The 26,982-nt window shown below is 43.4% G+C and overlaps 1 protein-coding gene across 7 annotated transcripts in view; it reads right to left on the bottom strand.

Annotated features, from left to right (window-relative positions):
* GRK3 (G protein-coupled receptor kinase 3) overlaps positions 1 to 26,982 on the bottom strand; it is a 196,742-nt gene that overhangs the window by 58,642 nt on the left and 111,118 nt on the right. For 6 of the 7 annotated variants that reach the window (XR_012896033.2, XR_016348369.1, XM_075898873.2 and 3 more), the window contains 5 exons: positions 26,839 to 26,900; positions 25,206 to 25,257; positions 24,426 to 24,517; positions 16,363 to 16,462; positions 1,265 to 1,343 (listed from right to left, as the gene is read on the bottom strand). Coding sequence is in view for 5 of the 7 variants with exons in the window: in XM_075898873.2 (XP_075754988.2) it covers positions 1,265 to 1,343; positions 16,363 to 16,462; positions 24,426 to 24,517; positions 25,206 to 25,257; positions 26,839 to 26,900 (385 nt within the window). In the remaining 2 variants the exon portion in view is untranslated. The remainder of the gene's footprint in view (positions 1 to 1,264; positions 1,344 to 16,362; positions 16,463 to 24,425; positions 24,518 to 25,205; positions 25,258 to 26,838; positions 26,901 to 26,982) is intronic. The other variant, XM_089775300.1, reaches the window with a different exon arrangement.

Here is a 26,982-nt window from a genome sequence, read left to right as displayed (position 1 = left end):
GGTAGAAGCTTGGTTTCACGTGCTTAGGCACTTGCAGCAGATGCTTTTGTGCATTTGAGTATGCATGTTGCCAGTACTCCAATAAATTAATAAAGTCAAGTAAAAACAATAAGCAAATATCACTTCATTTTAAATATGAATTCACATCATCCATGTTTGCTTCTCTTTAGTGACTGCTTTCAGAGAATGCTCAAAGAATTAAGTGTCATTTGTCATGAATTTCAAAATCACTTATGTGAGTTTGCAGAGAAATTAAAATCTCTATTTGCACATGCTGAAATGCTTGCACATCATCCAGTCAGGGAACAGAAACAATACAAGGTGATATATCTAATTATCACACAACTACAAGAGGTTGAATTATTTGTAGAGAAATGTTCATGATCAAACTACAGATTTAAATTAACGAGTCATAAATTTTCAGGGAATCACAGGTTGCAAGGGCAGAAATGATGACTATGATAATCTAATCTAACCTTATAGGCCCCCTAAAATAATTTTAGAGCAATTTGATAGTTACTACCATTTTGACTTCAATGATATTACTCATATATAAAGTTACAGACAGTCTTAATTCTTTACATGATCTGATGCTTAAATTACAAAGTAGTCTTGATCCTGCAGTGCAATGCACAAGGTGCATCCTAGCAACTGAAGACATCTCGTTGCAAGATAAGGGTCAAACAGAAGTCCTCCAAACTGCTAAGCCATGTCAGGTACCACTAGCTCGCAAGCTCTTCTGCCTTGGACACTCTGAATCAGTTTATTTATTTCTCAAGTTCACCTTTATGCTAAGGCTCCCATGACTGATTTTCTCATTCTCCTCCTGTTTTGCTGATGGTTCCTTCATTATTTTCTTTGGTGCCTCCATATATTCTATGTTGTTACACCTGAGTTCTACATTCAGTCTTTGCACACTCTATCTCAATGAGACCTTATCTACTGCTACCCTTTATTTTCAGAATTTCCCAATCTAGTCTCCTCTTTTGTCTCTTCTTTTATCTACAATTGCCTCTCAGATCTCTCTCCTAGACATCCTAAAGCTATCTAAATTAGACACTTTCAAGCTCTTTCTAAACCTTTTCCATTTCCTCCCTTCTATTTTCTTCCTCCCTCCCATTTCTCACAGGCTCACAAACCTCGATATCTTTTTCAGCTCTTCACATTCCTTCCTTCAATCTTCTATTAAGCTTAGTGAGTCCTGTTATTTTTTCCTTTATTATACTACTATAATATAATGGTTTCTTTCATTAACTGTGCTTACCATTCATCAGGTCTAGAATGAAGCAGAGTTTGTCAGGGGTGTGGAAGGCATAGGTCATGCACACTATAAAAGGGCAGTCCTGTGAAGGAAATCAACAAAGAGTTCACCTCACATAATATATATTGCCCTTGTTACATTTAAAATAGCTTCTCAAATGATTTCTGTTTTCTAATCTAGATACTTGGATATACTCAATATATAGTTTGGAAAATGCTAATATTTTCTTGTTTTCAAAACACATACACAAAATTAATATAGGCAGCCCTTCAACTTAATGACACAATGCTCTTCTGAAGATTTGCAACCCTATGAAGTACCTTCAGATATCACGTTCCAACATTTCTGCAGGAGGATATGCCACCTTTGATGCTACTGGCCTTATAACAATAACAAATATGATAAAGGTCACAAACTATGCAAGAGCCTACAAAGTAACTAAGACGGTCCTTTTGGGAATGGAAAAGAAAGGTTGATGACAGATTACAGGAAGACTGTTTAGCCAGCTGAAGCAGAAGAAAGACTAAATCATTTGAATTAATTCATATGGACAATCTGGAAAACTAGAAAAGGCAACTTTATTTTTAACTGTAAAATTGAGTTTCTGTACATTGATGACATTCAATCCAGACAGCTGCACTCTTCCGACATTCATGGAGAGCAGGCAATTTAGAATTTGCTATACTCTGATGATCATGTTACACTTCCCTCAGTTTCCCAGTTGCCTTACAATAACAAGGAAAATAAATAATTAAACATCTATTAAGAAAAACACTAGCCTTTATCCCACAGAACACAAGTGAGACAAAGGTCAAAAACTAGATGAATGAGTTACTCCCCTTGTCTAACAGCGGTGGTTCTTCGAGATGTGTGTCCCTGTAGGAGCTCCACTCTGGATGCTGGTGCATCCTTGCACCAGCAACCATGGATTTTTCTAGCAGTGTCTGCTGCATGCACCATGGTGCCCCCTTGTGCCATTGGTGTCTATTAGGCATGCGTGCAACACAGCTCCCTCTGTTCCTTCTCTACTCATGCTAGTAGAGCATGGGGCTCCAAAGCAGCAGAAGAAGGGAGGGTAGTGGAGCATCTACAGGGACACAAAACTCAAAGAACCACCGTTACTGCACAAAGTGAGTACCTCTTTCTTCTTCTTCGGGTAGTGTCCCCATGGGTGCTCCACTCTGGGTGACTATAAAGCAGTAGTCAGCTCGTGAAGGCGGGTTTGGAGTCCTTTGTTGTCACAGAGGATAATACTGTGCATCGGACAGCCATGGAAGATGCTATGGAAGATGCAAGAGCATAGTGTTGTGCAAATGTGTGGTCTGATGACCAAGTGGCTGCATTGCAAATGTCCTGTAGAGGAAAGCAGTTGTAGAGGACACAGCTCTGGTTGAATGGGCAGTGATGGTACCAAGTGGGTCTTTGTTGTGGATGGTGTAGCATTTGTGGATGCATGAAGAGATCAACTTGGAGATCCTTTGAGAAGAGACAGCCTATCCTTTGGATTGTTCTGCAAAGGATAGGAAGAGTCTAGGAGATATTCGCCAGGATCTCATATGATCAATGTAGAATGCGAGCACACTGAGGACATCGAAGGTGTGCCATGCAGTGTGTGATGTATCCATGTGACGGTTGGGGAAAAACACAGGTAAGTGTATTAGTTCGTTGGTGTGGAAGGGACAAGGAACTTTCAGGAGAAATTTGGGGTGAGGTCGAAATGTCACCCTGTCCTTGGTAAAAATTATATTGGGAGGTGTCCACCATTAGGGCAACAAGTTCCTCCACTGTCCTACTGGAGGTTATTGCAACTAGGAAGGAGACCTTCATAGATAGGTATGACCAAAAGCAGGTTGCCAAGGGCTCGAAAGGCAACTTAGTCAGGCTCTTGAGTTTAGGTCCCAGAGAGGAACTGGTAGGAGAACGGATGGAAAGGTGTTTTGTAGACCAGCGAATAATCTTTTGGTGACTGGGTTCGAAAGGAAAGAATCATCCTCAGTAGTGTGATGGAATGCCACTATAACACTGCGTGAACTTTGATAGTACTTAGTGCCAGGCCCGACTCCCTAAAGCAGTGGTCCCCAACCTTTAGAGGCTCCCAGGCGCCTGGGGGCGGGGCCACTCGCGCCGGGCGCCTGGGGGCGGGACTGCACGTCCTGAGGCATGCCAGGGGCGGGGATGCCCTTGCACCTGGCACCGGCATGCGGGCCAGAGCCGGGGCCGCTCGAGCGCCTTGTGCTGTGGGCCCGGGGCCGGCACCACAGCCCGAGCCGCGCGCCTGGGGCCGGCACCGGCGCCGTGTGCCCGCATGTGCCCCGGGGCTGGGGCCGCCCAAGCGCTGTGCACCAGGCGCCAGTGCGTGTCGTGCGCCTGGAGCCGGTGCCTCCAGTGCGCCGCGCGCCGGGGGCGGGGCCGGCCCAGGTTGTCGGCGGGGGCACACAAATGCGTTGGGGACCACTGCCCTAAAGTGCAAGAGGTAGTCCAGTAGGAGGGGGAGAGGGGCAGTCTCAGAGGGTACATTTTAGCGTTCGTTTAAGCCACTGGGAGAACTTGTTCCATTTGTAGAGAAGTTTTCCTGGTGGACTTTCTTCTGCTGTTGATTAATATTTCTTTTACTCTTTCAGAGCAGGCATTCTCGGCATCCTGGAGACATAAAGGAGCCAGGCATGGAGGTGAAGTATGTGCAGTTTGAGGTGAAGAATTGTGATGTGACTCTGGGATAGAAGACTGCATTGTGGTGGAATAGCATATCGATCTGTGACTGACATTCTGAGGAGGTATGGATATCATGTTTGCCTCAACCATGCTGGTGTGATGTGAAACATGCGAGCTCAATCGGTTCTGATTTTGATTATGACCTTGTGAAGAATGGGAAGAGGTGGAAATACACAGAGCAGCGATGTGTCCCATTTGATGGAGAAAGTATCCCCCAGGGAGTGCTTTCCTAAGGCTGCTCTGCAGCAGTAAAGGTGGCATTTGCGGTTGTTCCTGGTTGCAAAAAGGTCTGTCTGGTTGACCATATCGGTGAAACACATAACCGAAGGTGTGCATGTCTATCTCCCACTTGCAACTGAGGGCACCTGCTGTCACATTTAACACCCCTGGGAGGTACGTAGCAATGGGGCTAATCTGGTATGCCAGGCACCAATTCCATAGCTTCAGAGCCTCTGTACATACAGACGTGGATTGTGCGCCGCCTTGTCGATTGATGTAATACATGCAAGTGGTATTGTCCGTCTTGATACTGACAGTTTTGTGAGCTATGTAGTGTAGGAAATGCTGGCATGCATATCACTCTGCTCTCAGTTCCAAAAGATTGAGGGTTTGCTCCACAAAGGACCATTTGCCCTGGGCCAAGAAGGCTCCTAGGTGAGCCCATCCCATAAGTGATGCATCGGTTGTAATGATAAGTATTGGGGCCAGTTGATGGAATGGAACACCAGTTAGAACACTGTATGGATTCATCCACCAGTGAAAGGAGTTGAGAACCTGTGGTGGAATCGTAACTGACTTGGAGAGCAGGTCTCTGGACAAAGTGTAAAGTGTGGCGAGCCAAGACTGAAGGCATCTCATGTGGAGCCCATGTGGCCCAAAATCTTTAGGCATTTGTGAATTGTTGTGCTACTGCTATTAGGTTGCTGAGGGCATTGAATCTGTGTGGGCAGAGTTGCTTTGGCTGCGACGGTATCAAGTGTGTGCTCTTATAAATTCTAGCACCTATGTGGGATGGAGCATGGATTTTTCATAATTTATATGGAAGCTGAGGCAAATCTGTGGTAGTCTCAGTCATATGTTTTGTCTCCTAGAGGGATGTGTCTTTTATGAGACAATCATCTAAGTATGGAAATATTATGACTCCCTGATAATGCAAACATGCCGCTACGATGGCTAACGTTTTGGAGAACACCCTGGGGACCAATGAGAGGCCAAAAGGGAGCACTCAGTATTGGTAATGATGACTGCCAACTGTGAATCATAGAAAACATCAGTGGGCGAGATGGATTGTTCTGTGGAAGTAAACACCTTGAAGGTAGAGAGCTGAAAGCCAGTTTCCTTGATCCAATGCTGAGGTTATTGTTGGTAGGGTCACCATCTTGAACGTTGATAAGTGATATACTTGTTGAGCTTCCATAAATCTAGAATGGGCCTCCATCCTCCATTCTTTTTCTGTGTCAGAAAATAAGTTGAATAAAACCCTCAGTCACAGAACTCTGTTGGTACTGGTTCTATGGCGTCTAGTCAGAGAAGGTGAAGTATCTCTTGCTCGAGGAGGGTGTCGTGAGAGGGATGGGTAGGGACGATGAGTAGGGGGGAAGAGAAATGAAAGAGTTGGAGTAACTATAGTGAATGAGCTCTAGGACTCATTTGTCTGATGTAATTAAGCCCGTTGTTGAAAGAAGGGGCAGGAGCAGTGTTTGAATTGTGGGTAACTGGCTGATGGTGTAACCACAAGGAGAGTTTCATTCTGCCTCCCGACTGAACCTTCAATTTGTTGTTTGGATGTGGAGGATTGGGCTGCCGGTGGTTGATGTTGCTGCTAGCTTTGAGGCCCACATCATTGGGTTCTTTGCTTTTGTCAGAAGTCATACCTTGGTTACTGTCTGTATGGCTCCCTGAGTCTTTGGTAAGTGTTGTATCTGGCTCTCTTAAATGGGGGTATATACATTCCCAGGGTCTGGAGGATGGTACAGGAGTCCTTCATCGAGTGAAGTACTTCATTGTTTTTTGCAGCAAAGAGGTTGGTCTTATCGAAGGATAGGTCTTCGACTTCATGCTGAAAATCCCTAAGCACCCACAATACTTGGAGCCAAGACATTCTCCGCATCACAATTGCTGAGGCGGTGATGCGTGCAGCCGTGTTTGCCACACCCATTGCGGACTGTAATGCCATGTGAGAAATTGTATGGCTCTTCTGCATAATGTTGAGAAGGATAGGCTTCTTATGTTCGGGTAAGTATGCTGTAAATAATTGGAGTTTGGAGTAATTGGAATAGTCATAATCCGCTAACATGTAGTATAATTCGCTGCTCTGAGGAGCAGACTAAACAAGAAATATACTTTGCAGCCCATAATAGCCATCTTTTTGTGGTATTTGTCGTGTGGCATAGATCTTATATTTGGCTTCCTAGCTCTGTTTCTAACTGAATCGACTACCAGGGAGTTTGGTGGAGGGTGGGTAAAAAGAAAATCCATTCCCTTTCGTGTGATGAAGTATTTCTAATCCACTCTCTTATTGGTTGGAATGATGGATCCTGGGGTCCGCCAGATGTTGTTTGCTGGGTCCATAATCACCTCATCCATGGGGAGGACAATTCTAGAAGAGGTAGAAGGCTGTAAGATTCGCAAGAGACAATACTGCTTTTCTTGAACTTCCTGCAAGTTTTGCTCTTGTGCTGAAGCTACCCTCTTAAAAAGCTCTTGAAACTTCTTTGAGTCATCCGTTGGTGGCGGAGTGGATATCACCGCCTCGTCTGGTGAGGATGACGAGTTATGGACAGGGGACCTCTCTTCTCCCTCTGACAAAGAGTCCTCCATCTCAGTCTGGACTGGGGAATTTGGCATTGTCTTTGAGGTAAAGGGTTGGGGAGAATAGGGTGGTTCCCTGGATGTTATGGAAGGTGCAATGTGACAACTCTTCTCATGAGGACACGACTCCCATGATCACCATTGCTCTGGGTAAGGGGGTGGCAGATATGTATAATGAGGCATGTACCAGGATGGTGATGATGGTGGGTATGTGCATGTAACAGGCCCAGTATCCCAGAATGGGGCTCTGTGTGCTGGGCTGGAATGCTGAGAAGAAAAACAGCTGTGTGGTTAGGTGCCAGCTTCACTCAGGGCACGAAACAGATTTGGCAACCTGCAAGAATGCACAGATTGTATAGAGGAGCCTGGGGATACCAGTGCCAGTGAGGGGCAGCTCCTGATAGGAGCATTGTGTCATCAATGCTCCTGGGATGGTGCCAAGGTTCTTGTATTGCTTGGTATCATGGGAGTAGGCAGTACTGATTGGTCCAGAGGAGGAATATTGACACAAGGTCTCTTTGGTGCCAAGGTCAGTGCCAAGCACATTGGCTGCTTCAGTACTGAGCAGTGATGTGTTGGCCAGATGGTGTGACTGGTGCCGCTTGTTTTTGTTTGGGCTCCGAGTGCGCCCTCTTATGCAGTGCTAACATCTTGGGTAGTGCCTTGCCCATTGAGCCGGGCCTGTTCGCAGTGCTGACTCTCAAGGCAATCAGTGCCAAGGGCAAGGATTGGGCTGGAGATAGTCTCGTTTGTGAGACAGATTTGCCAGACAAGGTAGAGGGATGTAATTTGTCCATACCTTTCGGCTTGGATGGTGGTTTTGAGGCAGTTGTTGAGTCCTCTGAAGGTGGCTGGAGAGACCTTTCGTAGAGGAAGTTCTTTAGTCAGCATGGTCACAGCATGTCCTGGCCATCAATTTGGAGCAATGTGGGCATTTCTGTATTTGGTGTGATTCCCCAAGGCACTTTATACAGGTAGAAAGCTCATCAGAGACAGGCATAGCATCCTGGCACTCTTGAAGCCAGGAAATCCAAGCATAGGCGCAATGATGAAAAGTGGCAGGCCGACAAATGGGTTTTTGGGGTTTTCTTGCTATAGAGTTGGGAGGAGAGGCTTAAAACTTGGAAATGTAAGGAAACTAAGGGGAATTAACCAGGTTTTTGTTTGTTTGTTTGTTTCTCTGTGGAATAGCAGGAAGGAACGAAGTTCTGTCTCCTGCCAAGGACAGCAGAGAAGGAACTGAGGGAGCTGAGTTGCACACGCATCTAATGGACACCAACAGCATGAGAGGGTGCCATGGTGCATGCGCAGCAGACACTGCTAGAAAAATCTCTGGTTGCCGGCGCAAGGACACACCAGCACCCAAAGTGGAGAACTTCCACTTGAGGCCCCACCCCTTCTGGAATGGCCCCCGGCAAAAAATTATTCCCACTCATGATTTAATTTCATGGAGGTTAGGTCCATAAAAGGCTATTAGCCAGGGGATAAAATGGTGTCCTTGGCCTCTGTCTGTCAGAGGCTGCAGAGGGATGGCAGGAGACAAACTGCTTGATAGTTGTCTTCAGTCCACCCTCTCTGGGGCATCTGGTGCTGGCCACTGTCAGTAGACAGGATCCTGGGCTCGATGGACCTTTGGTCTGACCCAATACGGCCGTTCTTATGTTCTTATGTGCAACTGGGATTCTCAACGTGTCCATGTACCTTATGTCACATTCTCATCCAAATGGACTCCCCTCCCATCCTATTCAGGCAGCATCTGTCATCCACTTCTTTATATGTGGTGAAGGAACAAAGGGGACATCCACATTCAAGATATAATTGGTATAATTGTTACAATTTACACTTGATGATGATTTGTCCCCAAATATGCTATGTGCCGGAGTTCCCATTTTTTAATAAGTTCAAAACGTATATAATGAAAGGAGGGAAAATTACAAGTTTAAATGCAGTGGATAATTCATTTTCGTGTAAATCCTACTGATTTAATCACTACATTTTAAAATGTGTTTCTCAAACTTCTTTTTTTTAATAAAGAACCCCTTTTTTAAAAAAAAAAATTATAACTATCCCCTTTAAAAAATAATTGTAAGTACCCCCAGTACCTACAATTTTCAGACACATAAAATTTGTTTCTATCATTACAATACAGGCAGTCCCCGAGTTACGCGGATCCGACTTATGTCGGATCCGCAGTTACGAACGGGGCTTTTCTCGTCCCGGAGGACGGGAGCGGCAGGATGCCCAGATGTGCTGCGGTCCCGCCACCCATGTCCTCCAGGGCGAGAAAAGCTGCTCCACGTCTCCCTGGTCTGCTGGGGGGAAGCCCCCCCTCAGCAGACCAGGGAGACGCGGAGCAAAGCCGCAGAGGATGCGGGCGGGACCGCGGCGCGTCTTGGCGGTCCCACCACCCGCGTCTCCCTGGTCTGCTGGGAGGGAGGGGGCGGGAGGCGCAGCTAGTGCGCCCCTCCCCCCAGCAGACCAGGCTTTTCTGGCCGAAGATGCCTGGGGTAGAGCAGCTGGGGCGCTGCCGGGTTGGTCCCGCAGCGTCGGTCCTCAGCGCTACTGGACCAACCCGGCAGCACCCCAGCTGCTCTGCCCCAGGCGTCCTGATTCAGCCGCTGCTGGTCAGTTTCAGCAGCGGCTGAATCAGGACGCCTGGGGCAGAGCAGCTTGGGTGCTGCTGGGTTGGTCCAGTAGTGCCGAGGAGCGGCGCTACTTGAGCAACCCAGAAGCACCCCAGCTGCTCTGCCCCAGGCGTTCCCAAGTCAGCCGCTGCTGAAACTGACCAGCGGCTGACTACCGGAAGCCAGAGGCAGAGTTGCTCTGCCCCGGGCTTCCTGGAATCAGCCGCTGATCAGTTTCAGCAGAAGCTGACTTGGGGACACCTGGGGTTCTTAAGTTGAATCTGTATGTAAGTCGGAACTGGTGTCCAGATTCAGCCCTGTTGAAACTGATCAGCAGCTGATTCCAGGAAGCCCGGGGCAGAGCAACTCTGCCTCGGTCTTCCAGTAGTCAGCCGCTGGTCAGTTTCAGCAGCGGCTGAATCTGGACGCCAGTTCCGACTTACATACAGATTCAACTTAAGAACAAACCTACAGTCCCTATCTTGTACGTAACCCGGGGACTGCCTGTACATTTGTTTAAAGAACTTAATCGTAGCCAGGTGGGCAATTAAATTTTTAGGTGTAAAAAGTACAAAAATAATAAAGTGCTGTAAAACAAAAACAAAAATTCAGTTTTCTCCAAATTTCAATTGTGTTGATGTACCCCCCAAACTTCACCTGAATACCCCTGTGGGCATTTGTACCACTGGTTGAGAAACACTGGATTACAACCTTATTCAAGATAAAGGACTACTATAACAAGGAATGTATTAATTTAACCAGACAGTCTCCTTTGTTCCATACAATTATTGTGGTAGGTACTACTCATAGGCACAGATGATGCTTCATAAAAGTTTGAGATAAAACTTCAAAGATGTGCTCTAAACACTCTATTTTACATTAATGGGAGTAAATGTAAAAGGCTTAAGAAAACATACATAAATCCTGTACTGAAAATATCTTTTAATAAAAGGTGCCTCAGTAACGTATTGCTCTGAATGGCAACTTTTATAATATCAGTATTTCATTATTGTATTTCATTAGTTAAGAACCCCAGTCAGGGATCAAGGCTCAATCATACTTGATAATATACAGACACATAACAAAAAGGTGACCCCTGTCCCAAAGAACTTTTCATTTAATTATATGATGAGAAACCAGTGAATGCATTGAGAACCCCTGCCTTACCCCAATCTCCCCTCTATAGACAACCTCCATCTCCTCCACACCTCCTCCATTAATATCATGGAAGAGTGAGGCCCTTGACCACTTTCCAAAATCTTGGAGTTGCCCCCTGTCAAAAATTATTGCCCACATCTGCTATATAGGAATAGGGAGAACAAGCCTGCCTGAAGTATACTGACACTCCTGTGTCTCTCAGTAATAGTTAACCCTAGTTTTGGCCTGTGCTTATATGGCAATTTGATGGCTCTCTCTTTCAGCCAAATAATGACTCAAAATCAGATGCCTGGGAGCAAGCTGTACTTTTTAAACCAGATATCCATTTTGAAGTTTGTACATTTCCAAGACAGAGAGGCAAACAATAAGGACCTGGGGGTTACAGTGGATGAGAAGCTGGGTATGAGTCAACAGTGTGCCCTTGTAGCCAAGAAGGCTAATGGCATATTGAGGATACCTCTGAGGGGGAGGGAATGCCAGTTAGGAAGAGGCAGGTGTTAGTAGTGGGTGATTCAATCGTTAGAAACATAGATAGTTGGGTTTGTGATGACCGGGAGAACCGTATCGTCACTTGCCTGCCTGGTGCGAAGGTTGCGGATCTTTCGAGGCATCTAGATAGACTTATGTGTGGTGCTGGGGAGGAGCTGGTGGTCATGGTACATGTAGGTACCAATAACATAGGGAAGGATAGGAGAGATGTCCTGGAGGCCAAATTTAGGCTGCTAGGAAAGAGACTAAAATCCAGGACCTCTATGGTGGCATTCTTGGAAATGCTTCCAGTTCCACGCGCAGCGCCAGGTAGGCAGGCAGAGCTTCAGAGTCTCAATACGTGGATGAGACAATGGTGTAGGGAAGAGGGGTTTAGATTTATTAGGAACTGGGGACACTTTTGGAAGAGGGGGAGCCTATACAGGAAGGATGGGCTCCATCTAAACCAGGGTGGAACCAGACTGCTGGCACTAAACATTAAAAAGGCCGTAGAGCAGTTTTTAAACTAAGAGATGGGGGAAAGCCGATTGGTGCGGAGATGCACGTAAATCGGAGGGAGACTTCTTTTAGAGGAGAATCCATTGATAGAGATTCTCTAAGCTGTCAGAAAGAGAGGAGGAGAGAGGGCGAACCATGGCCAAGGGCAGACAAACAACCGCATACAAAGGAATCCAATGCATCAGGGAAAGGCAGACAAATAACCAGTGGCAAATTTTTAAAGTGCTTGTACACAAATGCTAGGGGTCTGACTAATAAGATGGATGAACTAGAGTACTTCGTATTAAATGGGGATATTAATATAATAGGCATCACTGAAACCTGGTGGAATGAGGAAAATCTATGGGACACAATCATACCGGGATATAAAATATATAGAAAGGATAGAGCAGGCCGGATGGGTGGTGGAGTGGCACTGTATGTGAAAGATAATGTAGAATCAAATGAAATAAAAATATTAAGTGAATCAACATGTTCCATAGAATCGCTATGGATAGTAATTCCATGCTCCAATAATAAGAAATTAGCAGTATGGATATATTACCGACCACCTGACCAGGACAGCGATACAGACTGAAATGCTAAGGGAGATTAGAGAGGCTACCAAAATATAAAACTCTACAATAATGGGGGATTTTAATTACCCCCATATTGACTGGATACATGTCACCTCAGGAAGAGAAGCAGAGATAAAATTTCTCAATGGCTTAAATGACTGTTTCTTGGAGCAGCTGGTGCAGGAACCCACAAGGGGAGAGGCAATTCTCGATTTAGTCCTGAGTGGAGTGCAGGATCAGGTCCAGGATATAACCATTACAGGACCGCTTGGGAATAGTGACCATAATATAATAACATTCAACATTCCTGTGGTGGGAAGAAAACCTCAGCAGTCCAGTACCCTGGCATTTAATTTCAAAAAGGAGAATTACGCAAAAATGAGGAGGTTAGTTAAAAAGAAATTAAAAGGCACAGAGACTAGAGCCAAATCCCTGAAAGCTGCATGGAAACTTTTTAAAGACACCATAAGAGAGGCCCAACTTAAATGTATACCCCAAATTAAAAAACATAGCAAGAGACCTAAAAAAGAGTCACCGTGGCTTAACCACCATGTAAAAGAAGCAGTGAGGGACAAAAAGGTATCTTTTAAGAAGTGGAAGTCCAATCCTAGTGAGATAAATAGAAGAGAACATGAACACTGTCAAATCAAGTGTAAAAATGTAATAACAAAAGCAAAAAAAGATTTTGAGGATCAGCTAGCCAAAAACTCAAAAAGAAATAACAAAATGTTTTTTAAGTACATTAGAAGCAGGAAGCCTGCTAAAAAACCTGTGGGTCCCCTAGATGATCGAGCTAAAAAAGGAGCAATCCAGGACGATAAAGCCATTGCGGAGAAACTAAATGATTTCTTTGCTTCAGTCTTCACGGCTGAGGACGTTGGGGAGATTCCTGAATCTGCACCGTCCTTTGTGGGTGATGAATCTGAGGAACTGTCCCGGATTGAAGTGTCTTTAGAGGAGGTATTGGAACAAATAGAAAAACTTAATGTTAACAAATCTCCGGGACCGGATGGCATTCATCCAACGGTACTAAAAGAACTCAAATGGGAAATTGCTGAGCTATTATCTGTGGTTTGTAACCTATCCTTTAAATCGGATTCCGTACCTAATGACTGGAAGGTAGCCAACGTGACACCAATATTTAAAAAGGGCTCTAGAGGCGATCCTGGCAATTACAGACCGGTAAGTCTAACTTCAGTACCGGGCAAATTAGTAGAAACAATAGTAAAGAATAAAATTGTGAAGCATGTAGAAGAACATAATTTGTTGGACAAAAGTCAACATGGCTTCTGTACAGAGAAATCCTGTCTTACTAATCTGTTAAGAGTTCTTTGAAGGGGTTAACAAACATGCGGACATGGGGGATCCAGTAGATATAGTATACTTGGATTTTCAGAAAGCCTTTGACGAGGTCCCTCACCAAAGGCTCTTGTGTAAATTACATGGCCATGGGATAAGAGGGAAGGTCCTTTCTTGGATTGAGAACTGGTTAAAAGACAGGAAACAAAAGGTAGGAATAAATGGTAAATTTTCAGATTGGAGAGGGGTAACTAGTGGTGTCCCCCAAGGGTCAGTCCTGGGACCAATCCTTTTCAACTTATTCATAAATGATCTGGAGAAAGGGGCAAGGAGTGAGGTAGTAAAGTTTGCAGATGATACAAAACTGTTTAGGATAGTCAAGAAAGAAGCAGACTGTGAGGGACTCCAAGAAGATCTCACCAAACTGAGTGATTGGGCAACAAAATGGCAAATGAAATTTAATGTGGATAAGTGTAAAGTAATGCACATCGGGAGAAATAACCCCAACTATACATACAGTATGATGGGGGCTAATTTGGCTATGACAAATCAGGAAAGAGATCTTGGAGTTATCGTGGACAGTTCTCTGAAAACTTCCACGCAGTGTGCAGCGGCAGTCAAAAAGGCAAATAGGATGCTAGGAATTATTAAGAAAGGGATAGAAAATAAGACCCAGAACATCTTACTGCCCTTTTATAAAACTATGGTACGCCCACATCTTGAATACTGTGTACAGATGTGGTCTCCTCACCTCAAAAAAGATATTTTGGCCTTGGAAAGGGTTCAGAAAAGGGCAACTAAAATGATTAGGGGTTTGGAACGAGTCCCATATGAGGACAGGTTAAAGCGACTGGGACTTTTCAGTTTAGAAAAGAGGAGACTGAGGGGGATTATGATAGAGGTACATAAAATCATGAGTGGTGTGGAAAGGGCAAATAAAGAAAAGTTATTTATTAGTTCCCTAAATAGAAGAACTATAGGATACCAAATGAAATTAATGGGGAGCAGGTTTAAAACTAATAAAAGAAAGTTCTTCTTCACACAGCGTGTAGTCAACCTATGGAACTCCTTGCCAGAGGAGGCTGTGAAGGCTAGGACTAAAATAGAGTTTAAAGAGAAGCTAGATAATTTCATGGAGGTTAGGTCCATAAAAGGCTATTAGCCAGGGGATAAAATGGTGTCCTTGGCCTCTGTTTCGTCAAAGGCTGGAGAGGGATGGCAGGAGACAAATCGCTTGATCATTGTCTTCGGTCCACCCTCTTTGGGGCACCTAGTGCTGGCCACTGTCGGTAGACAGGATGCTGGGCTAGATGGACCTTTGGTCTGACCCAGTACGGCCGTTCTTATGTTCTTATATTAGGTTGCATTAAGAGGAGCATTGCCAGCAGATCCAGAGATGTCATTATTCCCCTTTATTCGGCTTTGGTGAGGCCGCATCTGGAGTATTGTGTCCAGTTCTAGGCCCCCCACTACAAAAAGCATGTGGACGCATTGGAGAGGGTCCAGGTGAGGGCAACCAAAATGATTAGGGGGCTGGAGCATATGACTTATAAGGAGAGGCTGAGGGACTTGGGTCTGTTTAGTCTGCAGAAGCGAAGAGTGAGGGGGGATTTGATAGCAGCCTTCAACTTCCTGAAGGGAGGTTCCAAAGAGGATGGAGAGAGGCTGTTCTCAGTAGTGACAGATGGCAGAACAAGGAGCAATGGTCTCAAGTTGTGGTGGGAGAGGTCCAGGTTGGATATTAGGAAAAACTATTTCATTAGGAGGGTGGTGAAGCACTGGAATGGGTTACCTAGGGAAGTAGTGGAGTCTCCATCTCTAGAGGTGTTTAAAAGTCTCAGCTTGACAAAGCCCTGGCCAGGTTGATTTAGTTGGGATTGGTCCTGCCTAGAGCAGGGGGCTGGACTTGATGACCTTCTGAGGTCTCTTCCAGTTCTATGATTCTATGATTCTATGAATAAGAAGACATTCAAGCTTCTGGTGGGAAATAGACCATTTGGAGCAGTGTTTCTTAAACTGTGTTCCAGCAGTTGGAGGTGTGCCACAGAGAACAAGAGAGTTAAAAATGGCCGCCCTTAAAGGGGCAGGTGACCTTTTTTTTTCTCAACTTTCCCCCCGACCATTTTTTTCCCCTCAACAAAAAATCCTTGGTGTTTCTAATAAAAAAAATTATTATTTGGTGTTCCTCGGTCTTAGAAAGTATTAGAAACACTGATTTGGAGGGTTTGTTACATAAGTAGATTCCCTGGTTTATAGCTCAAAGTGGTCTATATGCACAGGCACAGATCACTGATGAGGATGGTGGGTATGCATTTAATAAAAAAATACTGATAAATATGTCACAACAACAAGGTTCAGACAAGAAGAGAATGCTCATCATGTATTTCTGAGAATGCAGAGACAAAAATCAAATGTACGCAAACTGACTGAGATACCTAATATCTTCTGTTTGGAAATGCAGCAAATTCATCAATTTATTTCATTTGTTTTGGAGTTCTTTATTGAATTAGTAATAATTCTGCAAGCATAAATACACATTATCCAATGAATCTATACCAAAATGATATGCATTCCCTTTTATTTTTAACTGAGCTAGGTCATGGGGATATGCTTATTCTGAGCTGTAAATTGTGAATCTCATTTGAACAGAGTAATAATCATGAACAAAATTAACCTTTCTACCAACATCCTCTGTTACCATGGTAACAAGAGCTGATATTCGACTTTATGTAATGAGGTCATTGTACTCTGGAGGGTCTATCATTTCAACGCCTGTTTTGTAATCAGTTGGGGTTTATTGTTTTCATTTTCATAACTTTGGGCACTTAACATCATTATCCTTTGGTATGGCTTTGACTTCCAGTACACCAACCATGAATGAATTAACAGAATATGTATTCTACACAGCTAAAAATAATTATAAAATATGGAGAAAAAATTCCAGGATACTTACTCCAGTACTGACTAGTGACAGCATAATTCTTTCATTTAAGGCTAATGTTTCTCCTTGCTTCATCTTGATTCTCTTCTTATCTAAACATTTCATTGCATACCTGAAAACATTAATCATTCAGAAAAGCATGTTGGAAAAGGTTCCCTACTTCAATATTTTTCACTAACAATCCATACCATCTGTCTAGATGAATATTGAGCACGATCTTTAAAGACTTACGTCTATAGTAGAAGTGTCAAAACAGCATCTAGACAGTTGGTATGTCTACATTGAAACACAAGTTAGGATTGCAGCTTGTATAAACATACTCATGCTAACTTTACCCATGCTAGCATGACTACAAATAGCAGCACTAATGAGGTACAGATTTCAGAGAAGACTAACTTTGTGAGTAGGTATATGCTTATAAGGTCCATGCAGAAGCCTGTACTACCATATTTATAATGCTATTTTTGGCAATGCTAGCGCATGGCTAAAGCTAAAGCAAGTATGTCTACATGAGCTATAATCACACTTCAGAATGCAGTGTAAACATACGCATACAGAACTACTTCAGTCTTCCTAGCATTGAAACATTATTGTCAATGTAGCAAGAGAGAGGTTATCTAAGGTGGCTAGCGTCCAGACACCAGAGTGATGGAGGAATCGCAAAAACATAGATTATATAACCAGGATTTGGAGCATAAGTCAATACAAATGTTTACTTGGACCCTATTCTGATTCCATATGAATCCCGCGCTTTAATCTCTACCCAGAAGAGACCTGCTAGGCTTGTAAATTTGGGGAAAAAAGGGAAATGATTTGCTTTCTACTTTACAAAAGATGGTCAGAGATACAAGAGAAGGCTTTGGGGTCTATCTTCCCCATCATATATATCTGTATAGCATTTTTAGACATATAAAATGAATGTTTAATGTTTTAATGAAGAGTAAGAGCATAATGACATGTACCCTAACAAGTCTAAATCTGAGGGACCTAAGCACATTGTCTATAGCACCACAGGTAAAAGGCTCAGTACGTTTATCTGTAGAAATGCTGAGACAGCAATCTCAGTGATTTATCCAGCTCACAGGCACTGAGAGAGAATAGGGGATGAAATAAGAAGCCCCTTCATTCTAAATAATGAATAATGAAGTATAACAAGGTTTCTACAGGCATGTTAACAAGAAGGTGATCAGAGAGGGTATGCGGCCCCTACTGGATGAAGGAGGTAACCTAGTGACAGACGATGTGGGGAAAGCTGAAGTACTCAATGTTTTCTTTGCCTCTGTATTCACGGACAAGGTGGGCTCCCGGATTAATGCGCTAAGTGACGCAAGATGGGATGAAGATGGACAGCCCTTGGTGGGTAAAGAACAGGTTAGAAACTATTTAGAAAAGCTAAACGTATACAAATCCATGGGTCCGGACTTAATTCATCCAAGGGTACTGAGGGAGTTGGCAAATGTCATTGAAGAGCCTTTGGCCATTATCTTTGAAAAGTCATGGAGATTGGGAGAAATCCCGGATAATTGGAAAAAGGCAAATGTAATGCCCATCTTCAAAAAAGAGAAGGACGATCCAAGGAACTATAGCCGGTCAGTCTTACCTCAGTTCCTAGAAAAATCATGGAAGGGATCCTTAAGGAATCCATTCTGAGGCACTTGAAGAGACGAAAGTGATTAGGAATAGTCAGCATGGATTCACAAAGGCAAAGTCATGCCTGACCAATCTGATTAGCTTCTATGATGAGGTAACTGGCTCTGTGGACGTGGGAAAGTCAGTGGATGTGATATACCTTGACTTTAGCAAGGCTTTTGATATTGTCTCCCACAATATTCTTGCCAGCAAGTTAAGGGAATGTGGATTGGTTAAATAGACAGTAAGATGGATAGAAAGATGGCTAGAAGGCCGGGCCCAGCAGGTAGTGATCAACAGCTCAATGTCAGGATGGCGGTCGGTTTCTAGTGGAGTGCCCAAGGTTCGGTTTTGGACCGGTTTTGTTCAATATCTTTATTAATGACTTGGATGATGGGATGGACTGCACCATCAGCAAGTTTGCGGATGACATTAAGCTAGGGGAAGAGGTAGATACATTGGAGGGCAGAGATAGGGTCCAGAGTGACTTAGACAAATTGGAGGATTGGACCACAAGAAATCTGATGAGGTTCAACAAGGACAAGTGCAGAGTCCTGCACTTGGGACGGAAGAATCCCAAGCATTGTTACAAGCTGGGGACCAACCACTTAAGTAGTAGTTCTGCAGAAAAGGACCTAGGGGTTACAGTGGATGAGAAGCTGGATATGAGTCAATAGTGTGCCCTTGTAGCCAAGAAGGCTAATGGCATATTAGGTTGCATTAAGAGGAACATTCTCAGCAGATCTAGAGATGTCATTATTCCCCTTTATTCGGCTCTGGAGAGGCCACTGGCTAGCTCCTCGGCGCTACTGGACCAACCCGGCAGCACCAGAGCTACTCTGCCCAAGGTGTTCCCAAGTCAGCCGCTGCTGAAATTGACCAGTGGCTGACTACAGGAAGCCCGATGCAGAATCTGCTAGCTCCGCGTCTCCCTGGTCTGCTGGGGGGAAGCACCCCCCGGTGCTGCCGGATGTGGCGACAATGGGAGAGGCACCCCGCACTAGCGGGCCCTTCCCCTGGTTCGTAACTAGGGGTCCAACTTAAGTCGGACTGACGTAACCCAGGGACTGCCTGTACTTGGATTTTCAGAAAGCCTTTGACAAGGTCCCTCACCAATGGCTCTTGTGTAAATTACATGGCCATGGGATAAGAGGGAAGGTCCTTTCTTGGATTGAGAACTGGTTAAAAGACAGGAAACAAAGGGTAGGAATAAATGGTAAATTTTCAGATTGGAGAGGGATAACTAGTGGTGTCCCCCAAGGGTCAGTCCTGGGACCAATCCTTTTCAACTTATTCATAAATGATCTGGAGAAAGGGGTAAGGAGTGAGGTAATAAAGTTTGCAGATGATACAAAGCTGTTTAGGATAGTCAAGACAGAAGCAGACTGTGAGGGACTCCAAGAAGATCTCACCAAACTGAGTGATTGGGCAACAAAATGGCAAATGAAATTTAATATGGATAAGTGTAAAGTAATGCACATCGGGAGAAATAACCCCAACTATACGTACAGTATGATGGGGGCTAATTTGGCTACGACAAATCAGGAAAGAGATCTTGGAGTTATCGTGGACAGTTCTCTGAAAACTTCCACGCAGTGTGCAGCGGCGGTCAAATAGGCAAATAGGATGCTAGGAATTATTAGGAAAGGTATAGAAAATAAGACCCAGAATATCTTACTGCCCCTTTATAAAACTATGGTACACCCATATCTTGAATACTGTGCACAGATGTGGTCTCCTCACCTCAAAAAAGATATTTTGGCCTTGGAAAGGGTTCAGAAAAGGGCAACTAAAATGATTAGGGGGTTTGGAATGGGTCCCATATGAGGAGAGGTTAAAGCGACTGGGACTTTTCAGTTTAGAAAAGAGGAGACTGAGGGGGGATATGATAGAGGTCTATAAAATCATGAGTGGTGTGGAGAGGGTGAATAAAGAAAAGTTATTTATTAGTTCCCTAAATAGAAGAACTATAGGACACCAAATGAAATTAATGGGGAGCAGGTTTAAAACTAATAAAAGAAAGTTCTTCTTCACACAGCGTGTAGTCAACCTGTGGAACTCCTTACCAGAGGAGGCTGTGAAGGCTAGGACTAAAATAGAGTTTAAAGAGAAGCTAGATAATTTCATGGAGGTTAGGTCCATAAAAGGCTATTAGCCAGGGGATAAAATGGTGTCGTTGTCCTCTGTCTGTCAGAGGCTGGAGAGGGATGGCAGGAGACATATTGCTTGATCATTGTCTTCGATCCACCCTCTTTGGGGCACCTGGTGCTGGCCACTGTCAGTAGACAGGATCCTGGGCTAGATGGATCTTTGGTCTGACCCAGTACGGCCATTCTTATGTTATTAGGTCTTCTACCTTTGTCTGTAGTTGCTTAGGAACCACAGCTGTGGCTAACCATGAGGATCTCCACATAGCAATTGCCGCCAGGTGGCTGTGTTTGCTATGTCTAGGGCGATCTATAGCATGCTCTGGCCGCAGCGTAACCCTCTTGTACTACTGATTTCAGAATTGTTTTCTTTGAAACAGGGAGGTATTGTAGTAATTCTCTCAATTTGGAATAGTTGTCAAAATTATGGTTGGACAGCAATGCCGCTTAATTTGCTATGCAGACAAGCAAGGTGGCTGATGAGTACATCTTTCTTCCAAAGATGTCAAGCCTTTTACTGTCCTTATCCACTGCCGTATTTCTGTACTGAGGTGTCTTTGTCCTGTGCTGAGCTGAGCTGCGTCCACGACAAAGGAGTTTGGTTGCAGGTGGTTAAATAGGAATTCGAGGCCTTTGGAGGGGACAGAGTATTTCTTATCTGCCCGTTTACTTGTTGGCACCACCGAAGCCGGGGCCTGCCAAATTTACTCAGCAGCCTCCATGATTGCTTCGTTGATTGGAAGCACAATTTTTGCCCTTTGCTGGGGGTGTACATTTTTGAGCAGACAGTATTGCTTTGCCTGTACCTCAGTTAGCTGCACCTGCTGTGATTCTGCCACACGCTTGAATAGTTCCTGAAATAGTTTCAAGTCGTCCGAGTGGGGCCATGTCTCCCGGGAATACTGCTCATCGGGAGATGAGGAGGATTGATCTATCGGTGACGTTTCAGGTTGCGGATCTTCAGATTCCGACAGTTGTCCCTTCTCTGGTTCTGAATGTTGCAGCTGTGAAGTGCGACTCCGCTCAGAAGGGGTTGGAAGTCATTGTGTTGGTTGAGGTTGTACTGAAACATGTTGATACCTCGGCGAATGGCAGCAGCATGGGGATCATCTGTATGAATGTGATCTGTAATAGTGTCGAGATCAGTAATGTGGCTTGTGGTAATAGTCATAATCGCGCTCCGATCTAGCCGGCGATGAGTGTCTCGAAGATACGACACTGCCATGACGGCGATAGTATGTTAAATGAGGGGACCACCTTGGTGAATGAGGCAAGTGCGGAGACATCCTCGAAGGAGGAGATCGCGAGCTGCATCTATCCCAGTGCCCCGAGTACTCCCTAAAAGTCTCCCTACGCAGAGATCTTATGCTACATTGAGGAGATTCGCCAGTGCGGTGGTGGTGGCCATCCTAGGAGGGGAGAGCAGAATCGGCAGTGATGGAGATGGTGCTGGGGAGAATGTTGGGGATGGTGAAATGGAAGCATGTTGAACGTGCAACTTCTGTGCTGCTTTTGTTGGTACCGATCGTCCAGCCCTTTCTGGTGAGTGCTCCGAATATGGTTCCCATCTTGTAGAAGCCGATGTGTGTGGCACTGAGGTTGACGCCGAGGTGCGCGGCACCACTGTCAGGGTAACGGATCGTGGCACTGTGGATGGCGCCGAGGCGCACGGCACTGTGACTGGCCATGTTGGTGAGTGTCCCGGTGTTATCAGCGGCGAAGACAGTGATGACGCTAGCAGTACCATGGTCTCCTTGGCTCGCTCTCTTGGCACTGGTGAGGGTTTCGGTGCTGGTGGTCTTGGTGCCGAAGATGTTGTTGTCTTGGATTTTGACACTACAGAAATTTTGGCTCTGTTGGGGGAATGCCAGATATGCCAGGCTTGTCCCTTTTGCTGACTCTGCTGATCGACATGGCAAGTAGGGATCTTGTGGGGGATGCCCTGATTTTCTTTGTAGCAGTCACCCCAGAAGAGGAAGCCCTACGCCTCTGCACAATAGCGGCTTCTGAACTTGTTGGTGTAGCAGGGTCCGCGGGTTGTAGGGCTTTGTCAAATAGGATTATTTAAGATGCATCTCCCTGTCCCTTCGTGCTCTAGCAGTAAGCTTCGAGCAATGCGCACACCTCTGAGGGTCGTGCGCTTCGCCCAGACAGTGAATGCAGGCCGAGTGGCCGTCTGATGCGGGCATGGTTTTGCGGCACATGGAGCACTTTTTAAAACCTAGTGAACCAGGCATCGTTTTGAATTAACTAATTAACGATTAAATGATAACTTTTTAAAACTTTAACGGTTGTGTGTGTGTGTGTGTGTGTGTATATATATATATATATATTAAGTAACAGCTAACTAAACTAACGAACTATAAACACACTATGAAGTAACTAACTATTTCTAACTATTTTTTTAACAGGAAAGATCTAACCAGTTGAAGAGATGAACGGTGCTCCACCTGCAACTGAGGACGGTTGAGAGGAAGTGGTGGGAGCCAGACCGTGCGCAACGATCAAAGTGCACGAACAGCGTGAGACGCTGATCGCGCATGTACGGTCCGGCTGAATACGGCTATGGAAAATCTCTGACCTGCGACGCCAGGACAAGCCCAACACCTACAGTGGAGCACCCACAGGGACCACTCAAAGAAGAAGCTAGTGATACTATCTATAATTTTTCTTAGTCTCTAAGGTGCTACAGGACCACTTGTTTTTTAAGTTTTTTTTTAAGTTACAGACTAACACAGCTCTCTCTCTAAGGTTCAGATAAAGTCAGAACTACCTCAAACCTCTATCCAAAAACTGAACCTAGTCAAAAGTTTTACTTTGGGTTTGGAAGTCTGGCTGACTTTTCTGCTCCTACATCCATTATCTTTCTCTATTCTCAAGCCTCTGTGCTTCAGAGAAATTGTAGAGAGGGAAATGGAGGGCAGGGACATCTTTTGTTTCCTTACTGAGTTTCTTAGTTTAGGCATTTATGCTTCTTCAGGGAATGTGAATACAAGGCAAATATGCTAACCCTATCTCTGAGGTAGAAGGCTGTTTAGTGTGGCTTTTGTCCAAAAGAAATGGCTATCATTTACATTTACATGGCAGGCCCATTTTATAAATCTCAAACTAAAAAAGAATAAATCAATAGGTGCACAAAAGTACTGCAACAGGAATAAAGATATTAATAGTACTACTGAGATAAATTCTTGAGGTGAAAGTCGCTGTAGAAGATTTAAACATGAACATCATTTCAGGGGACCCTTCATTTTCTCAGAGTCAGTTTATCAAATTCCCAATGAACCCAATGGGAACCATGAATACTCAGCACCTCAGGTATGAGGAATGCTCTGTTCACATACATGGGAATCAGCTGAGAAGGATCCCTGGGTTCAAATGAGTAGAAGAGCAGGTAGACAAAAGGGGAAAAAACCCAGAACCATGTGAAAAACCCATATTACCACTGAAAATCAAAGCTGACCATGTGATAGGAGAATTGTGTCTTGTAGCCAGGGATTTACTATGCAAAAATTAGGAACTATGTATGAATAGCAGTGTCAGAGAAAGCAAAGGGTTTGACTTGTGAACTTGAATCCAGAGATGAGTTTTAGCTGCACTTCAACAATGAGCTACCAACTATCAAGTAGAAACACCCAATGCTGCTGTTTTCTTTTGTTCAAAACCTCTGCTCAAAAGTGCAAATAGTTTTGAATTACATAGATTTAGAATCCTGTATTCTTAAATTGTCCACAAATTTCTATCTGAGAGCTCAATCCTGAAATGTTCTAAGCACCACGGGCTCTAAGCCAGCAAACTACTTCAGCATAATATTCTCCGGTCATCTGAAGAAGTAGGTTTTGCCCACGAAAGCCCATGATACCATCTACATGTTTTGTTAGTCTTTAAAGTGCTATTAGATTATTTGTTGTTTTTTAAGTTTTTCCTGTTACAGACTAACTCGGCTACCTCCTGTGAAGCTTCCATTTTAAGGACATGAGAAGTCACCTGTTAGTTCAGAGGGACCATGCAGAAGTTTTCAATAAGAATATGCTTAAGTGTTTTGCAAGACAGAGGCCTGAGTGTTCCAAACTGTGGAGGATCAAGTTTCCAATGAGGCTTTAAGCAATTCCTTAAATTGAAATTCTTCTTCAGTTGTCTGGGCCTTCGGCCAACACTCTACTGCACAATGAAACACACAATTTTGTGATACAATCTTAGGCAATCATTCTGCTCTGCAAAGATTTTGTAAAAATTCAGAGTTTTTTTCTTTATATACTTTAGAGTTTTATATTTATCATTAAAACATAGACTATAACTTACATTTTTCCAGTGTCTGCTTTTCTGCAACCATATACTTCACCAAATCCCCCTCGTCCAATTATTCTATGTACACTAAAGTCATTCATGGTCAGCTGTGAATTCAAAACACACACATTTCATTTTCCAGTGCCAAAACCTTTACCTTTCACAGTCTCTAAAGTCACTTTACATGAATGTATGAAAGAAGATACTTTTTTTTCGCTTTTTTCAGAAAAGATCTCTCTTCATTATTTAATGTTCCTGTATATCTGCAAGCACTAGAATCTGAACAGGTCACAGAGATGGCATTGACAATAGCAAGAGAGCAGGAGATGAAGGCCTAGCCAAGGATTGCAGTGGAGGTGAAACCAAGACTGCAGTTTTCATGAGCAACTCTGGCTTGCAGACAACATAATTGTGGAAGTAAAACACTTTGGGATTAAGGGATGAGTCCAAGGATAGACCAAATGGAGGTAAGTAGATCTGAGGATTGACGGGAAACACAGGGAGACAGAATAGTACTTGAGGTTGGTTCTCTAGCTGAAAAGTAATGCTCCAACAATCTGTTTCCTCTAGCCTCCCACTTCAAAACCATTAGGCTATTAAGTCATGATGGGCAGAGAGGGTAGCCAAGGAGGAATCATTAATAGTGTTAGGAGATTATGTACACCTATGAATAGAACAGCATATCAGAAAAATACTCATTGTTCTTCTTAATATGGCCTTTTAGAAGTATTCTTTTAAATCTAACACATTTTCTTACCTACATCAGCTTTTGACAAAATAAATGTAATTACTTACATGAATATTTAGTTCTACGTTTTTCCATTGACAAAATCTAGTAAACTTGTCACTGTTTAAAAAAATGTAAAAAGTTAAATTAAAAGTTATCCAAAAGAATTACGGAAAGTATTGTGAAAAATGCTAGCTTCTCAAGTTTTAGCAATTAAATTCAGCACAAAATAATGTACGAAGATTAAAATTGCCATTTTAAAAAATCCACTGATTAGCCATCTTTTTTGCATGTTTTAATTTAGCACTCTCACTATTTTTTTCACTTAATAATGTTATAAAAGATATCTAATGATTTCAGTTATGAATGCATCCATATTTAATACTTTCCTTTAGACCCAGTTTCTGTCAATTTTCAGAGAATTAAAAACAACATTTCAACTGTATCACAAGAAAAATAATTAAATCTGAAATTAAATATGTCCTATAACTTCAAATTTTAATTAACCAAGAAATAATATAAGCCTATTTATCCTGAAATAAAGAAGACGCCAATACCACTGAATGTTGTTACAGGGTAACTGTCTCCTGCTACTGTATCAGTTATAAAATGCTTATTTTCAGGGTAAGAAAGACTGATTTTTTGAGGACATTATTTTGGCTACATAAACTGATATATCATTTCTCAGCAGAAGATTAAGGGCCAAATCCTGTGCACTTTATTCCCACCAGCAGTGCAATTAAGGTCAACAGCATTATTCAGATGTGTAAGATGAACTAGATTTACCCCCCTTAGATTTCCTCATAGGACAGTTACTGTTTACTGTAAACTGTTTGGGCTACATATCAGAATTAATATATCACTTGCCCCCATCATACTGTAGTTGATTTGTAGGAGTATCATCCAAAGAATGCAGTTACAGACTTTCAGACTCTTAAAAGATCAAACTGTAAAAAATCCATGGTGTTAAGGCTGGCCCACTAAGTGTGTGGTCTGAATCATAGAATCATAGAATAATAGGACTGGAAGGGACCTCGAGAGGTCATCGAGTCCAGCCCCCCGCCCTCAAGGCAGGATCAAGCTCTGTCTACACCATCCCTGACAGATGTCTATCTAACCTGTTCTTAAATATCTCCAGAGAGGGAGATTCCACCACCTCCCTTGGCAATTTATTCCAATATTTGACCACCCTGACAGTTAGGAATTTTTTCCTAATGTCCAATCTAAACCTCCCCTGCTGCACTTTAAGCCCATTACTCCTTGTCCTGTCCTCAGAAACCAAGAGGAACAAATTTTTGCCTTCCTCCTTGTGACACCCTTTTAGATATTTGAAAACCGCTTTCATGTCCCCCCTTAATCTTCTTTTTTCCAAACTAAACAAGCCCAGTTCATGAAGCCTGGCTTCATAGGTCATGTTCTCTAAACCTTTAATCATTCTCGTCGCTCTTCTCTGTACCCTTTCCAATTTCTCCACATCTTTCTTGAAATATCCTTACAAGTTCTGTCACAATTACATTACATACAATTCTGGGATATCCTGGTATTTCACATGATACATGTATCAAGGCTAGTTCTTTGGAAAAGATTGCTGATAATACACTATTTGTTAAATAATTCTAGCCTTATTTTGCAATCATACTCAAGGGTCATGACTTACTGCAGGTTATTACATGACAGTTCATATAGTATGTAGATTCATACCTTTCCATAAATTTTAGAAATATTTTTCCACGGAGACTATCACAAATTTCTTCTATGTATGGCTAAAAAAGATTAAAAAACGATTTAACTTTTCATTGTATGATAATATGATCATTCAGAACTGTCCAGTGAAAACCAATTACA

Source organism: Pelodiscus sinensis, chromosome Z (assembly GCF_052426305.1).
Source record: "Pelodiscus sinensis isolate ZL-2025 chromosome Z, ASM5242630v1, whole genome shotgun sequence".
NCBI classification, from domain to species: domain Eukaryota; kingdom Metazoa; phylum Chordata; order Testudines; family Trionychidae; genus Pelodiscus; species Pelodiscus sinensis.
This window is presented reverse-complemented; position numbering and strand designations above follow the sequence as displayed.